The sequence below is a fragment of the Bos javanicus genome, chromosome 7 (genome assembly GCF_032452875.1).
Source record: "Bos javanicus breed banteng chromosome 7, ARS-OSU_banteng_1.0, whole genome shotgun sequence".
NCBI lineage: Eukaryota > Metazoa > Chordata > Mammalia > Artiodactyla > Bovidae > Bos > Bos javanicus.
The window spans coordinates 109,251,176-109,269,383 of NC_083874.1; the positions used below are offsets into that span (position 1 = coordinate 109,251,176).

An 18,208-nucleotide genomic window follows, 5' to 3' on the forward strand; every position below is an offset into this window, starting at 1 on the left:
CTATTAAATATTATCACTAAATGACAGTGATTAAAGCAGCTTGGTATTAATATAAAAAGGGACAGGTAATTCCCCAACAGTCCAGTAGTTCAGACTTGGTGCTTTCACTGCAAGGTCCCAGGTTCGATCCCTGTCCAGGGAACTAAGTATCCACAAGCTGCACAGTGTGGCCAAAATAATAATAATAATAAGGGACAAACAGACCAGTGAAATAGAAAAGAGAGCCCAGAAACATACCCACTATGTGTGGACACGATTTATGTAATAGTTGTGCTAGAAAAATAGTGAAGAAAGATATTCTTTTTGATACATAGTACTGATCAAGTATGCACACAAAAATGAGGAATTGGACCTTCACTTATCATTAACAAAAGTCATTTCCATATATGTTAAAAGAAAAAACAGGAAGATTAAAAAAATAATTTATAACAATATCCACCTGATCTTGTGGTATAGACAGATTTTTTTTAACCAAATTACAAAAATGACTAGTCACTAAAGATAGAATTAATAATACAAATGAACTTACTTACAAAACAGAAAGAAACTCACAGACTTAGAAAACAAACTCTTGGTTGCCAAGGGGATGCGGCATTAAGGACTTTGGGAAGGTCATGTACACACTGCTATATTTAAAATGGATAACCAGCAGAAACGTACTGTATAGCACATGGAACCCTCAGTGTTACGTGCCAGCCTGGATGAGAGGGCATTTGGAGAATGGATGCATGTGTGTGCATGGCTGAGTCCCTTCACTGTTCACCTGAAACTATCACTAGACTGTTAAATGACTATGCAGCTCAGTCGTGTCCAACTCTTTGCGACCCCGTGGGCTGCAGCACACCAGGCCTCCATGTCCATCACCAACTAATGGAGTTCACTCAAACTCATGTCCATTGAGTCAGTGATACCATCCAACCATCTCATCCTCTGTTGTCCCCTTCTCCTCCCACCTTCAATCTTTCCCAGCATCAGGGTCTCTTCAAATGAGTCTGCTCTTCAGATCAGGTGGCCAAAGGATGGGAACTTGAGCTTCAGCATCAGTCCTTCCAATGAATATCCAGGACTGAATTCCTTTAGGATGGACTGGTTGGATCTCCTTGCAGTCCAAGGGACTCTCAAGAGTCTTCTCCAACACCACAGTTCAAAAGCATCAATTCTTCAGTGCTCAGCTTTCTTTATAGTCCAACTCTCACATCCATATGACTACTGAGAAAAACATAGCCTTGACTAGACGGACCTTTGTTGGCAAAGTAATGTCTGCTTTTTAATATGCTGTCTAAGTGGGTCATAACTTTTCTTTCAAGGAGCAAACATCTTTTAATTTCATGGCTTCAGTCACCATCTGCAGTGATTTGGAGCCCCCAAAAACAAAGTCTCTCACTGTTTTTATTATTTCCCCATCTATTTGCCATGAACTGATGGGACTGGATGCCATGATCTTAGTTTTCTGAATGTTGAGTTTTAAGCCAACTTTTTCACTCTCCTCTTTCACTTTCATCAAGAGGCTCTTTAGTTCCTCTTCACTTTCTGCCATAAGGGTGGTGTCATCTGCATATCTGAGGTTATTGAGATTTCTCCCGGCAATCTTGATTCCAGCTTGTCTTTCTTCCAGCCCAGCGTTTCTCATGATGTACTCTGCATATAAGTTAAATAAGCAGGGTGACAATATACAGCCTTGATGGACTCCTTTCCCAATTAGGAACCAGTCTGTTGGTCCATGTCCAGTTCTAACTGTTGCTTCTTGACCTGCACACAGATTTCTCAGGAGGCAGGTCAGGCGGTCTGGTATTCCCATCTCCTGAAGAATTTTCCACAGTTTGTTGTGATTACACAGTCAACGGCTTTGGCATAGTCAATAAAGCAGAAATATATGTTTTTCTGAAACTCTCTTGCTTTTTCAATGATCCAATGGATGTTGGCATTTTGATCTCTGGTTCCTCTGCCTTTTCTAAAACCAGCTTGAACATCTGGAAGTTCATAGTTCATGTACTGTTGAAGCCTGGCTTGGAGAATTTTGAGCATTACTTTGCTAGCGTGTGAAATGAGTGCAATTGTGCAGTAGTTTGAGCATTCTTTGGCATTGCCTTTCTTTTGGATTGGGATGAAAACTGACCTTTTCCAGTCCTGTGGCCACTGCTGAGTTTTCCAAATTTGGTGTCATATTGAGTGCAGCACTTTCACAGCATCATCTTTTAGGATTTGAAACAGCTCAACTGGAATTCCATCACCTCCATTAGCTTTGTTCATAGTCATGCTTCCTAAGACCCACTTGACTTCACATTCCAGGATGTCTGGCTCTAGGTAAGTGATCACACCATCCTGATTCTGGGTTGTGAAGATTATTTTTGTATAGTTCTGTGTATTCTTGCCACCTCTTCTTAATATCTTCTGCTTCTGTTAGGTCACTACCATTTCTGTCCTTTATCGAGCCCATCTTTGCATGAAATGTTCCCTTGATATCTAATTTTCTTGAAGAGATCTCTAGTCTTTCCCATTCTATTGTTTCCCTCTATTTCTTTGCATTGATCACTGAGGAAGGCTTTCTTATCTCTCCTTGCTATTCTTTGGAACTCTGTATTTAAATGGGTATATCTTTCCTTTTCTCCTTTGTCTTTAGCTTCTCTTCTCAGCTATTTGTAAGGCCTCCATAGACAATCATTTTTGCCTTTTTGCATTTCTTTTTCATGGGGATTGTTTTGATCATGGGGCTTCCCTCATAGCTCAGTTGGTAAAGAATCTGCCTGCAATGCAGGAGACCCGAGTTCTATTCCTGAGTTGGGAAGATCCCCTGGAGGAGGAAATGGCAACCCACTCCAGTGTTCTTGCCTGGAGAATCCCATGGACAGAGGAGCCTGGCAGGCTACAGTCCATGGAGTCAGACATGACTTAGCAACTAAAAGAGAGAGAGATCACTTGATCACTGCCTCCTGTACAATGTCACGAACTTCTAGCCATAGTTCTTCAGGTACTCTATCAGATCTAATCCCTTGAATCTATTTGTCACTTCCACTGTATAATCATATGGAGAAGGAAATGGTAACTCACTCAAGTACTTTGCCTGGAAAATCCCACGGATGGAGAATCCTGGTAGCCTACAGTCCATGGGGTGGCAAAGAGTCAGACACAACTGAGCAGCTTCACTTTCACTTCCACTGTATAATCATAAGGGATTTGATTTAGGTCATACCTGAATGGTCTAGTTGTTTTCCCATTTCTTCAATTTTACTCCAGTACAAAATGGTTTTGGTGTTTAAAAAAAAGGAAGAAAAAAGACAGAATTAACATGTTCTGTTTGACATAGTCAATAATTACATCCCTAGGTATGTACTTTAGGAAATGGAATGGAAAATATAATCTTATGTATCTTCTTATCTATTAAAGTGAAAAAGTGAATGGAAATAATATATGCCACAATTATAATTGGAAGGACATGTGGTCAAAGCGGTTTATCTGCTATCTGCTGCTGCTGCTGCTGCTGCTAAGTTGCTTCAGTTGTATCCGACTCTTAGCGACCCCATGGACTGCAGCCCACCAGGCTCCTCATCCATGGGATTTTCCAGGCAAGAGTACTGGAGTCGGGTGCCGTTGCCTGCTCTGTATCTGCTATCTATTCTTTGTTAATTAATTAGGGCTTCCCAGGTGGTGCAAGTGGTAAAGAACCCACCTGCCAATGCAGGACATGTAAGAGATGTGGGTTCCATCCCTGGGTGCAGGGGGTGGGGGACGGTCAGGAAGCTCCCCTGGAGAAGGAATGGCAACCCACTCCAGTATTCCTGCCTGGAGAATCCGATGGACAGAGGAGCCTGGTGGGCTACAGTCTACAGTGTTGCACAGAGTTGGACACAACTGAAGCAAGTTAGCACACATGCATGCATTCTTTATTAAAGAAAAATATTTGAAACAAACAGAAATACATCAACACATAAGTTTTATTACATACTCTATTGTGCTCTTTAAGTTCTTATAAACTTCTTGGACTTCCTTGGTGCTACAGTGGCCAGGAGTCCCCCTGCCAGCACAGGGGATGGAGGTTCAATCCCTGGTCCAGGAGGACTCCACATGCTGCAGAGCGACTGAGCCCACGTGCCACAGCTACCGAGCCTGAGCCCTAAGCCCAGGAGCTAGAGGGACTGAGCCCACGTGCCACAGCTACTGAGCCCGCGCTCTAAGCCCACGAGCTGGAAGGACTGAGCCCACAGGCCACAGTGACTGAAGCCCACGCACTCCAGGGCCTGTGCTCCACAGAGAGAGAAACCCCTGCGGCAGAAAGAAGCCACGCGCTGCAGTGAAGAGAGCCCCACCCGCCCGCCGCAACCAGAGAATGCCTGAGTGCGGCAACGAGAACCCAGCACACCTAAAGAAGCTCTTAAGTTTCTCAGAATCCCAAACCATTTTTAAATTAACAAACTTTAGTCTAGTCACTTACTTCACTTCAGAAACCTATCCCAAAGAAATACTTTGAAATGCAGAAAAATATTCTACTGTGGCTTACTTCGAAACAGCAAAGGGCTTAGAAATAACTAAGACGCGTCATCATTCAGCAGTTATTGAACAGTCTCTTATGCATTTCATGGGTTAGTACAGCAACTTAAAGTTTTTGAAATATATGATCTTATAAAAAATCATTACAAAGTTATTACTTTATAGAATAGTAAACCTTAACATTTTTATTCTTTGTCATTTAACTATGAGGGATTCCCTGGTGGCTCAGTGGTAAAGAATCTGCCTGCTGATGAAAGTTTGATTCCTAGGTCAGGAAGATCCCCTGCATAAGGAAATGGCAACCCACTCCAGTATTCCTGCCTGGATATTCTTGCCTCCAGTAATCCCATGGACAGAGGACCCTGATGGGCTACAGTCCATGGAGTCACAAAACAGTTGGACATAACTTAAGGCCTAAACAACAACACTGAATTATGAGCAATTATATGTTAGTGGTCACAGTTTTCTGTAACTTTCTAAATTCTACAATATATATATGGGTCTACTACTTTAACAGTATGAAGTTTTCTTGCAAACTTACTTTGATTTTTCATAAGAGGAAGATACTACTTCAGATTTGCCAATCACAGGTGATTTGTTAGGCATGTTCACAGATCATAAATCTGAAGAGAAATATTAAATTTTATATTAGAATACAAATGCACTGACAGCACCCAGTAATACATTTCATGCAAATTCATGATTTAATGGGAAAAGGGTGGCAAGAAGGAAAATCAGGCTTAAGAATAAAACTATATTAAGGAAGAACTTAAATTTAAAATTCAGACCTAGGAGTCAAACTCAGCTTTGAAGTCGATGTTATTTATATTATGTCACTATTATAAACTGATCCTTTCATATAACGCTCAGTCTTTGTTATACCTTAGCAGTTTAATTGGCAAAACCGTTAAAAGAGCAGCGCAGGATAGTAAAGAGAACACAACCAGACTCACTGATTTACTGAATTATATCTGCCTTCTCATTTGCACAGTGGGAATAGTACCTCCTTATAGAGTTTCTGGAAGAAATAAGTCAAAATACATATATTGCTTAGAAAAGAGCCTGGCATATAGTAAGCTTTATCTAAGTGCTTGTGATAATCATTAGATTACTATGCTTTCTGTTTTTTGTTTTTAAATCACTTGTAAAGTTCTTTTTATGTCTGTTTTTTTTGCCATTTAGATGATGCTTTCTCTGCTGACTCTCACACCCACATTTATTCCCCTTGTGAAATATTTCTGAGCACATTTATTAGTGTATGACCAAAACTAGGTCACAGTATTTTGTGTTTAGTGGAGTAGTCAGACACATAATGAAATAATGAAACGGATAGACTTAAATTATCTTGCATTTCATTTTTTAAGATAGCTAATTTTTTAAACTGGGTCATTAGTCAAGGTTCTAACAGGAAGTGGACAGCACCCTTAAATGGGGTTACTGAATAAAGAGATTTTCCAAATGTGTGAGCAGAGTTATTCAAGTGAAAAATAAAGTTTAGAAAAATCCAAGATGTGCCATTCTCAGGGGCTGGCAAGAAGAGAGGGAACCATGACTATACTCAGGACTGAGGCGCAGAAGGACCCAGAATGAACAGCTGTAGGAGGACGGTGCTCGAGGAACATCTTTGGCCTTTGATGGAGAGATGTAACTGACCTGAGCCTGCCTGCCAAGAAGGAGCCCCCAGCACAGCACTCCAATCATCTATCTGCACTTCCATCTGCTAAACTAACCAGACGCCAGAAGGTGCAGGGCAAAGTGGAGAAGGGTAGAAGGCAGACCTGGAGGCGCAATTGGGAAATATACAGCAAGAAATATGTATCATAAACAGAAAATATCATCATCTATTACTGCTTCTAATAATCCATGTCCATTAGAACATACAGCAGATGTATTTTTAAGTCAGCAACTGTGCTGAGCTACAGGGATGTCATTCAGAGTTGCTGCTGCTAAGTCGCATCAGTCGTGCCTGATTCTGTGTGACCCCATGGACAGCAGCCCACCAGGCTCCCCTGTCCATGGGATTCTCCAGGCAAGAATACTGGAGTGGGTTGCCATTCAGAGTTGGCCTAACTTTAACATAAAATATAAGTTATTTCCAAGTAGGATTGATATATTCAGGAATTTATTTTTTTAAAACAGTTAACATCTCATTGACTATTTCCACCTTAAAAGGCACTTAGAGAAAAAAATAATTTATAAGAAAGTGAACTGAAGACAAATGGATCTTAATCTGCTTGTGTCGGGCATAATGCTGTCTAGTCGCCAAGTCGTGTCTGACTCTGCGACCCCATGGACTCAGCACACCAGGCTCCCCTGTCCTCTACTGTCTCCGAGTTTGCTCCAACTCATGTCCATTGAGTCAGTGATGATACTAGCTAACCATCTCATCTTCTGCTGCCCTTTTCTCCTTTCCCTCAATCTTTCCCAGCATCAGGGTCTTTTCCAATGAGTTGGCTCTTGGCATCAGGTGGCCAAAGTTTTGCAGCTTCAGCATCAGTCCTTCCAATGGCATATTAACCTAGAGCTTCTACCTGTTTCCTTATATATTTCACAGGACCAACTAGGATTAGTCATAATTTTTGAAACTGCAAAAGTTAGAGACTAATTATTTTAGAAATTCTCCCTTGATCGCTGAACCTATTGTCCAGAGTCCTCACATGGTCGGTATTCACGCCATCTACTCAGCATGCAAGTTCCATAACACACTGTTGATGAGACCTCCTCAGACTGGATGCGTAGAAAACACCAAATTGCTATAAAAGACATACTTACTCTTGGGAGCACATACCTTGGTAGTAAAAGTCCCTGACCAACACTAGTTCATGAGCCACTATTTGAATAGTACTGTGATACATGAGAGAGATAAGACTCTCTATTTTATTATCATTCTTGCTTTTAGCTAAAACAAGAAACAGTAACCAAATAATCTCAAAACTCCAAAAAGAAAAGAGGAATGTCTTCAGAAATGTCTGCCATAGAGATGGTGCAATTACACCCTCAGGCAGGTAAATAAACAAGGAAAATAAGATTTAAAATGACTTCCCTTCTAGACCCCACAAAAAACTCAAAAAAATGAATATAAAAATGTCATCAACTTTCACAAAATTTTCCTAAGAATATTCCTCAAATTCTCAGTATCTTCTAAAACCTGAAGTCATCAACAAGGAGTTCTTGCTACTATTATTATATGTACAACAGGGCTTTTTGCACGGTATTATTATAACCAGAGTCACACATATTAATCATTCAGTTTAGTTCAGTTCAGTTCATTCCCTCAGTCGTGTCCGACTCTTTGTGACCCCATGAAGCATGCCAGGCCTCCCTGTCCATCACCAACTCCTGGAGTTCACCCAAACTCCTGTCCGTTGAGTTGGTGATGCCATCCAGCCATCTCATCCTCTGTCGTCCCCTTCGCCTCCTGCCCCCAATCCCTCCCAGCATCAGAGTCTTTTCCAATGAGTCAACTCTTTGCATGAGGTGACCAAAGCATTGGAGTTTCAGCTTTAGCATCAGTCCTTCCAATGAACACCCAGGACTGATCTCCTTCAGAATGGACTGGTTGGATCTCCTTGCAGTCCAAAGGACTCTCAAGAGTCTTCTCCAACACCACAGTTCAAAAGCATCAATTCTTTGGTGCTCAGCTTTCTTCACAGTCCAACTCTCACATCCATACATGACTACTGGAAAAACCATAGCCTTGACTCGATGGACCTTTGTTGGCAAAGTAATGACTCTGCTTTTGAATATGCTATCTAGGTTGGTCATGATTTTCCTTCCAAGGAGTAAGCACCTTTTAATTTCATGGTTGCAATCACCTTCTGCAGTGATTTTGGAGCCTCAAAAAATAAAGTCTGACACTGTTTCTACTGTTTCCCCATCTATTTCCCATGGAGTGATGGGACCAGATGCCATGATCTTCATTTTCTGAATGTTGAGCTTTAAGCCAACTTTTTCACTCTCCTCTTTGACTTTCATCAAGAGGCTTTTTAGTTCCTCTTCACTTTCTGCCATAAGGGTGGTGTCATCTGCATATCTGAGGTTATTGATATTTCTCCTGGGAATCTTGATTCCAGCTTGTGCTTCTTCCAGTCCAGCATTTCTCATGATGTACTCTGCATATAAGTTAAATAAGCAGTGTGACAATATACAGCCTTATTAAGCATTAGTCAAGCTAAAACAGTCAATGTCTAATACACTATTTGATAAAAAGGATTTTCAAACCATTTATTAAAACCTACATGGGAGATCTGTACCTTTTATGCCTCCCCAAGATGGCTACATGCAGTGATGGTGACTTGTGAATTGTATGCTGCTAAGTCGCTTCAGTCATGTCCGACTCTGCGACCCCAGAGATGACAGCCCACCAGGCTCCCCCGTCCCTGGGATTCTCCAGGCAAGAACACTGGAGTGGGTTGCCATTTCCTTCTCCAATGCATGAAAGTGAAAAGTGAAAGTGAAGTCGCTCAGTTGTGCCTGACTCTTAGCGACCTCGTGGACTGCAGCCTACCAGGCTCCTCTGTCTATGGGGTTTTCCAGGCAAGAGTACTGGAGTGGGGTGCCATTGCCTTCTCCATGAATTGTATAGAAAGAGACAAACAGTGGCTTCTCTCACGGTCTTTAGTAACCTGGATACCCTTCACTGGAGAGCTTGCAGCTGGACAAACATGTCCTTCAGCAACAGAATACAAAGCAACTATAAGGGACTAAAAATAACTGCGTGACACACAGCTGGGGCACATTATGAACCATTAGATAAAAAAAGGCCACAAATAAACTATCATCTGAGGAGCAGAGGGGAGAAGCATGTGCCTGACCCCTGCCCACAGCACAACCACAGGGGTGGGCGGACCTAAGCTGCCCGAAGCCTGCTGCACGTGTCTGCCTTCATGGTCGCCGCACGGAAGGGATCAGCCCGCCCTCTGCAGGGGTGAGCAAGGCCACCTGTTTCTACTTTGATTTCCTCCTGCTGCCTGAGTTCCTCATCCGGCCTCTTACCTATTTCTACCAGTTAGACAGTCCAGGGACTAGAGTCAGCAACACCCAGACCACCTTAAAAGATGAAGAGAAAATGAAAATGAAGCCACATACTTTTGAGTGTTCTGCTATCAAATACAAAAACTCACTTGGTTGACTCTGCTGGGAAATCGCAACAATTAAATGCAGAGATTCAAATGGACTGCTAAACTGGATTTTTCCACATTTAGATCATTGTCAAGGAATAGCCATCATTTTTTCCTGAATCAGCGAACTGTGACATAAGAGTAAAAATGAGGTTTTTTTAATAAGCTAAATAGAACTTTAAGATTTAAATATCCTTTTATTCTCTGCTGCTGCTGCTAAGTTGCTTCAGTCGTTTCCAACTCTGTGCGACCCCATAGACCAAAGCCCACCAGGCTCCCCCATCCCTGCAATTCTCCAGGCAAGAACACTGGAGTGGGTTGTCACTTCCTTCTCCAATGCATGAAAGTGAAAAGTGAAGGTGAAGTCACTCAGCCATGTCTGACTCTTAGCGACCCCATGGACTGCAGCTCACCAGGCTCCTCCGTCCTTGTGATTTTCCAGGCAAGAGTATTCTCTATGGTACCCCAAAATGCAGAGTACTGACTGAGTTTGTGGACTGAAATGGAAACAAAATCTTAGGTGAATAAAACTGAGCTTAAAGGCTAGATCAGAAGACTTTGAAATTGATTTTTAAAAATAAAGTCTTAATTCTGAAATGAAAGGTTAAAAAAAAAATCATTACTGACATCAACTATTTCGAAGACCTGCTCCCGCCTCCACTCTTGATACAATCTCTTGGCGTATCCAGCACCCACTACAGAGCATCGTCTGCAACAAGGCACGTATTCTCTACCACATTCCAGAGATGATTTTCAATAATTTAAATAGACTCTGAAAATTTATCTTGCATATTTATCTGAAGTGGGCAAGTAAATAGCCTGTTTTTACCTTCTACTTCAGACATGATTTTTATATTAAATGATATCTACCCTTAAATTTATTTTAGTTCACAAAACATCTGCAATCTAGTTTCTGTTATCCCCACCCTGAGGCACTCTTTCCAAGGCTGACAATGATTTCCAGATGGACAATTCCACTATCAGTGTTTCTGTACTGGTCTCCCTGATCCCTGCTCTATAGTTACTGATTTCACCATTCCTTCTGGAAATAAGTCTTTCTCACTCCTCACGTTTCTCCCTTGGCCTGTCTCCCTGCCTCTGTGCCGTCTCCTCCTCAGACGCTTGCCTGGGGTAGTGGATAAATGTGCAAGTGCAGGAATCAGCTAACTTTAAGTTCTGTCTCCAGTGCCACAGACTGAATCTGTCACAGTGCAAACTGCCTACCTTGCAGCCGCCTCAGTTTCCTCATATGTAAAGTGTCTTCTGTTAGTGACTCATTAGTCAAGGGAAGAGTACAACTCATTAGTGCTTGTTCTGTGTGCAATACTCTAACTAATCACATACATACAATAAAGACCTTACACATAAAGAATTATATAATTAATACACCACATGGTACGGATAGAAATGATAATTGTTAAATCTGGGGTCATAAGAAAAGGAAGATTCATCTACTATGCTCTCAACTCTTCTGCATGATTAAAGCTTTTATAGTCATATATGCACTGTGCTGTGCTTAGTCACTCAGTCACGTCCGACTCTTTGTGACCCTACGGACTGTAGCCCACCAGGCTCCTCTGTCCATGGGATTCTCCAGGCCAGAATACTGGAGTGGGTTGCCATGCCCTTCTCCAGGGAATCTTCCCGACCCAGGGATCAAACCCAGGTCTCTGACACTGCAGGTGGATTCTTTACCATCTGAGCCACCAGGAAGGCCCATGTGATACACACACACATGTACACACACACACACATATATATATACATGTGTATATATATTTTGGTCACAGCAAGTGTTTTACAGGATCTTAGTTCCCCTTCCAGGGATTGAACCGTGGACTCTGGCAGTAAAAGTGCCATGTGCTAACCATTGGACCACCAGGGAATTTCTTATAATAAAAATTTTATAAGTACTGATTGACAATCACATATATTTAATCATTTTTTACAGCATTTAATTAAAAATTACAAAGTAACCATAGTTACATAGATACAGTATATATCTATTTCTTTAAATGCTAATAAACCAAAAAAGACATAATATCTAACTATTTCAATATCAAAAGAATAACCCTCACACTTGAACAAAAACTATTTTAAAAATTCTAATAAAATTATTTAGTTTATCATTTTCTTTTTTTTAAAGTTTATTTAGAAAGTATCATAGTGTAAACAAATTGTACCACTTTGATTTTCTTTTAAAACAAGACTCAATGCAAAGCTGAAGCCACTCATGAGGATTGTGCTTCTCTAGAAAGTTGGGGTTTTGTTTTTTTTTTAAAGAATATAATTTTCTTGTATTCTTATGCTCATTCTTTCTCTCCAGAAAACCTTTATGTGTTTATAAAGTTACCACTTTACACCTTTTTAAAATTTCCACAGTCTTACCAGATCTTATATAGATACATTTTAAGATTGCCCAAGGTAGAGGATTTGGGTCTGTATGGGAAAATAAATTCATAGGGAGATCTCACCTGTAAGAATCCTAGATGAAACTATAAGGAAACCAAATCCAACAACACCAATAAAAAGAAAAGTTCTTTATAACTGAGAAAGGTCAACCTCAAAAGAGCAAAGATAATGTAATACTATAAAATCTATTGTTGTAAGCCATAACATTGATGGATTTTAGGTGAAAAAGAAAATATTTTTTTATATGACAAAGAATAGTTCAATTAAATCCAGTTTTCACTCATGGTTATAAAATAGAAACTTTACAAGTCAGCAGCTTTACTCAGTTTAGTTAAAGGTGTCTAGGAAAATCTAAAGGAAACATGATAATTAACAGGAAAAATTTAAAAGCTTTATCTAAAAAGCCAAGAACAATACAAAGATATCCATATTATTGCCACTCTTCAAAATTTTATAGTTAGTCCTAATCAACAAATGGAGGAGTAAATAGCAACCTGCTCCAGTATTCTTGCCTAGAGAATCCCATGGACAGAGGAGTCTGGTGGGCTACAGTCCATGGGGTTGTAAGAGTCGGACATGCCTGAGTGACTGACACACAGCCAACAAAAATAAAAGGAAAAAAGGGGCATAAACATGGGGAAAGAGGACAGTATGTGTGAAAAAGAGTTACATAAAAATCTCAAGAATACATGTACAAAATATAGATTACTACTACTACTACTACTAAGTCGCTTCAGTCGTGTCCGACTCTGTGTGACCCCATGGACTGCAGCCCACCAGGCTTCTCCATCCATTGGATTCTCCAGGCAAGGACACTGGAGTGGGTTGCCATTTCCTTCTCCAATGCATGAAAGTGAAAAGTGAAAGTGAAGTCCCTCAGTCATGTCTGACTCGTAGCGACCCCATGGACTGCAGCCTACCAGGCTCCTCCATCCATGGGATTTTCCAGGCAAGAGTACTGGAGTGGGGTGCCATTGCCTTCTCCCATTCAATTTTAAAAGACGAATCAATAAAAATTACTGATAGGGGTTTCAGTTTCAGAAAAGATGACTAATTAACATAGACTTAGGATCCTGTCTTTTAAAGCAACTTTGTAGGACTAAGAAGGAAACTTGAAATCTAAGAAAAAAGGGAAAACACCCTGAGCTAATCTACAGGGGGAAATGAATTACTAGGAACTGGTTGTATATGTGTAGACAAAGAAGTAGTTAGCCAGCGTGGCTCTGAGAAAATAAATTAGCAAAACATAGTGAAAGCTATGCTTTAACTGTTTACAAGTCCAGTAGGAAACAAAAAGAAAACCAGCAAAGGTACAGAAGATGTAAACAATATATGATGGACACAGAGGATTCCGCATTTAATCAGAGAATATTATCTTTCCCAAGCACAAGTACAATTTTCTAAAAATTCTAGCCTAAAGCAAGTCTTAAATTACCAAGAATAGGTAATTTATGAGTAGATAATTCTGACATCAAAACACAATCAAATTAAAAGTAAAAAAATTAATTAAAACTCTATGTTGTGCAATTCTAAGTCACCTGTGGGACAAAAATAATAGAATTCAAGAACACTTAAAACTAAATGATAACAAAAATATCACACATAAAAACTTGTGAAATGCAACAAAAGTAGCTTTTACCTCAAACAAAAAAAAGCTAAAAAATTAGCTCACCTAAGATATAAGAAAAATAAGAAGATATACTCCCCAAAAGTTGAAGAGAATTAAGAACAAAAATTAATGATATACAGAACAAAATCTTAGAGGAAAGAAAAATCAACACGTATACTCAAAATCATTAATCTTCAAGAATATTCAAATTAGGCCCACAATTATATTTTCTGTTCAAATGGAAGGACTAACATTTTTTAAAAATTAACAATATTAGGTTTTGTGATGTGTAGAACAATGGAACTCTCATACGTTGCCACAGGAGTGAAAATAAGCCGTAAACATCTTGGAAATCCATTTCCATCTTAGAAAGGTAATCATACACCTGTCCCTTGACCCAGAAAGTTCACTCCAAAAGAAATGTTTCAAAAAGATATGTATGAGGATGTTTACAGGATTATTATTCACAACAGCTTCAAACTGGAAACAATTCAAACATCCATCAGTAGAAGAATGGACAAGCTTGTGATCTGTTTATGTGATAGGATTCTTCCCCAGTAATAATAAAAAAAAGGATTGCAACAGGCAACAGAAGTAGATTACGTCGCGTGGAAGAAGGCAAATACAGAAGTGCACATAGCGCACGATGCCTTATACGAAGTCCAGCAACAGGCAGAACCGTGTCATGGTTTGGATCCAAGGGCGCGTGAGAATGGGGCTAGAGGAGGGACTGAACAGACATGTGAAGCGTTGGGGTAACACGGGTGGACGTACGTATCAAAGCAGAATGCAGTTTTCAAAATGGTGCAACGATACCTCCCATACTGAGTACTGTCCTGCGCGTAATGTGGCTGGTCGCTGTCCCAAAAGAGATGGAACCGAATCCACTCTCCCCACACCTCTGGGCTTCACACAGGGACTTGACTGACACAGCAGAGCAGAATACTACTCTGGGACACCCGACCTTAGAGAAGCCCTTGCAGCGTCCTCCTCGGTCTCCTGGCTGTGCTCTCAGAGCCCAGCACCATGCGGAAAGCACGCGCAAGCCGGCGGGCCACAGCTCTCCCTGCGCGCCCCGCGGCCCGCCACTGACCGCACACAGGAACCGCAGGCAAGGCAGCGAGCCTTCCATCCTGGTCAAGGCCTCAGCAGGCCGAGGCCTCGGCTGACATTTAGGTGAAATCACAGGCCAGAGCCCACGTAAGACTCACCCAGCTGCAAACAACCAACTCTGCCGGGGACCAGCCCCGGCTGATCCAGGGAATTCGAAGCGGGGACGGCGTCGGCGAAGATCAGGAGACAATTGCTTAATTAAATGTTAATTAAGGATATAAAGAGTAATGGAATAAGGATAGCTCAGTAGGAAAATTCAGTGGAGAAAAGAGGCTGAAATAAGGATAGCTCAGTGAGGAAATTCAGTGTAGAAAAGAGGCTGAATAATTCAGCCAGAAGGTAAGAGAAAGAACGACATGGTGAGACCAAGTTTCGGTGAACAAGGCCCGCACTTTATTTTCCAAAGTAGTTTTTATACCTTAAGTTATGCCTTGCAGCAAACCAGGCTTTCTTCCTGCAAACTTATCATATGCAAAAGCTTAGGTGATTTGCATTATCTTCTGGCCTGGAGGCCTGTGAACATTTTAAGACCTTTTCTTCAGAAAACTTATTTTTCTCTAAAGGTGATTGGTCAGGAGCCACCCTCCAAAAGCATTAGATAAAGTTGCATTCCTACAGCGCAAAGGTGTGGTGGGCTATAACAAGAAAAAGAATTAACTCAAGGGTCCCAGGTTACAAACATTAAAGCTACTACTTACACCAATTATATTAATCAATACACTGCCAGGGACACAGCAGGTAAGGGATATGGAAACTTAGCAGCAAACATTGGCCCAACAAGTGAAAATCCCTTCACCAATACAATTTCTAATCAATCTTTTAACTACTCAAAAGAATCTGTGTTTAGACAGTTTAGAACATCTCCTGCCTCTCACAGTTGGGAGGCTCTGAACAATCACATGTGGCCGGAAAACCTATTCAGGCAGGCTAGAGGACAAAGGAGTTTGTAGGTTAAACACTGTCACACCCAGGAATTATTAACTGGAGCTGTAAGCTAACTTAGTGGGGGACAGCCCCGTAAAGTCAGAGGTGTAGGTGAAAGCACAAAGCAGAAAGTAGGCAGACTCTGGTTTTGGGGGTAGATTGCTCGAGAATTTCCAGGGGACTCCTGAAGCTCGATCCCGCCTTTGCGTATGCCGAGCCTCCTTCCTCATGACCTTTGTCATGGGCGGAGTTCCTCACGCTGGCTACCGGCAGTGATAGAATTCCAGTTGAGCTATTCCAGATCCTGAAAAGTGCTGCACTCAATATGCAATATGCACTCAATATGCAATATGCCGGCTCCCGGCACAACTCCAGGACCGAAACTCGGGAAAATTTCAGCCCCTGAGTTTCAGTGATGGTTGCCAGCAACCGGCACCCAAGTGCACTCACTGACGTGTACAACGAACATTAGTGCACTTCACGATATGCAACTTTGACCCCAGTGAATGATGGTAAGAGAGTACATTAGAATTAGGTTTAGTGACGTTTAACAGGAGTAAAATGACAACGTAAATGAAATGACAGGATAGAGGTATTTCTCCCCAATGTTAAAAAAAAATTAAGTCTAAATCTACACAATTTAGGATCTGTCTGTCAGTTTCACAGCTCTAAGAAACCAAGCTCCTGTAAACAGGCCTGTCATGGAGACTGTTAGGCCTACCTTGCTTCAGCTTGTTCCCCAGTTCAACCCAAGTGTCAGTCACCCAGTCATGTCCGACTCTTTGCGACCCCATTGACCGTAGCCCACCAGGCTCCTCTGTCCATGGGGATTCTCCAGGCAAGAATACTGGAGTGGGCTGCCATTTCCTTCTCCAGGGGATCTTCCCCACCCAGGGATCAAACCCAGATCCCCCGCATTACAGGCAGATTCTTTCCCAGCTGAAGCACCAGGGAAGTTCATGCAGCATCAAGTCACTGGGGAGGCACCACCAGTCACTCTACCCCTTTCTTCAAGGGAGTGCTGCTAATCCAGGCTCCTTTGCATCCCTCCTCCTCTTCTCCTAAATCGGGATGCCATTATCTTTGTCTTAAAGGAACACAATGGCTGCTTACCTCCCAGTCTCCTTTGGATTTCTTTTCCTCTAGGCTCACCTTCTACGTGACTGCCAGAGTAACTATTCCAGACATAAATTTCCTGATCATTTTTCGCTTCTTCCATCCCCACTGCCGTCAAACCCAAGTGTGTGCGCCCTGTGCACAGTGAGGCCACACTGAGAAGCTTGATTTTGGAGCAGAGAAAGGCTGATCGCAGGCCCCGGGCACGGGGAGCAAGCCTTCACACTCGCCTAATCAGCACCTCCCTCGGTCTGTGCCTCAGAAGGCAGAGAGGTTGAGGACGTGAGAAGCCTTTTTCCTGCCAACAAGAAATGGGGGACACAGACAGGCTTTGTACCCAGGAGGGTCCCATAGCGTCCTGTCTGGTTTTAGCATGAGGGAAAAGGGAGGACACGTAAAGCATGTCCCTTTGGAACTAGTTAAGAGATTAAAGACGTTTAATTTGTAAAAGAGAGTATGGGTGGTGGGGCATCCTTGACGCCTTTCTCTCCCATTTAGGTGGTACTTCTCTATGCTGAGGAAATAAGTAATGCTTTTCCCTTTCTTTGTTATCTGAATATCTCCAAGGCAGAAAGGTGCAACTGCCTGAAGGCACTGGCTTTTTCCTTACCTAAACACACACGCACACAAAGTTAGTCCCTGAAGAGCTTGCATGGGGTGCCCTGTAGGAGGAAGAAGGCTCCTGGAGATTGTGGGGACCGTGGCGACGCCACAGAGAAGAGACCCACACGGACACAGAGGCTGCACTTCTTTTCCTACACGACAGTGGGTTCATCAATGCTCACCGACGTACTTCATACCAGAAACTAAGAGACGGCTGCATAAACCACAGAGCCAGCCTGGGCCAGAAAAGCCCAAGACAGCAACAGTACACTGACCCGAAGCTTTTCCAGCGGACCCCAAGGGCAGAGTCCTCCCACATGAGCGCCAAAGGGTGGGCGCAGGGCCTCCGCCTCAAGACGGCGTTCAGCTCTCTGCCCAGAGGGCTCCCTGCGATGCTGGGCACCCTTACCACAGCTGTGAAGGAGCTTAAGAGCCCGCGCACGCTCCGGCTGTTTCTGAAACTCACCGCCCCTTTGCCTGAATTCTGATGACTACCCACCTCTCCCCAGGTGGGTTCGTTAGTGGTCGAGAACCTGCCTGCCAGTTTGGGAGATGTAAGAGATGTGGGTCTGATCCCTGGGTCAGGAATATTCCCCTGGAGGAGGGCATGGCCACCCACTCCAGTGTTCCTGCCTGGAGAATCCCATGGACACAGGAGCCTGGCGGGCTGTGCTCCACAGGGTCGCAGAGTCAGACAGGGCTGAAGCGGCTCAGCACTCAGCACACACACCTCTCACCTTTCAGAAAGCTTCCAGCTTCCTCCATGAGGGAGAAGAGGTCTTTAGGGCATGATCTCTCCCATCCCCATTCCTTGACCTATGAACAA

At 42.4% G+C, this 18,208-nt stretch overlaps 1 protein-coding gene across 11 annotated transcripts in view; it reads right to left on the reverse strand.

The window, feature by feature from the left end:
- TMEM232 (transmembrane protein 232) overlaps window positions 1-18,208 on the reverse strand; it is a 346,766-nt gene that overhangs the window by 325,082 nt on the left and 3,476 nt on the right. For 5 of the 11 annotated variants that reach the window (XM_061424541.1, XM_061424543.1, XM_061424539.1 and 2 more), the window contains exons 2-3: window positions 5,027-5,108; window positions 3,191-3,217 (exon numbers count right to left, since the gene is read on the reverse strand). In XM_061424541.1, coding sequence (XP_061280525.1) covers window positions 3,191-3,217; window positions 5,027-5,091 — 92 coding nt within the window. In that variant the 5' untranslated portion in view covers window positions 5,092-5,108. Of the gene's footprint in view, window positions 1-3,190; window positions 3,229-5,026; window positions 5,112-18,208 lie in introns of those variants that run through there. The other 6 variants (XM_061424546.1, XM_061424550.1, XM_061424545.1 and 3 more) reach the window with 2 other exon arrangements.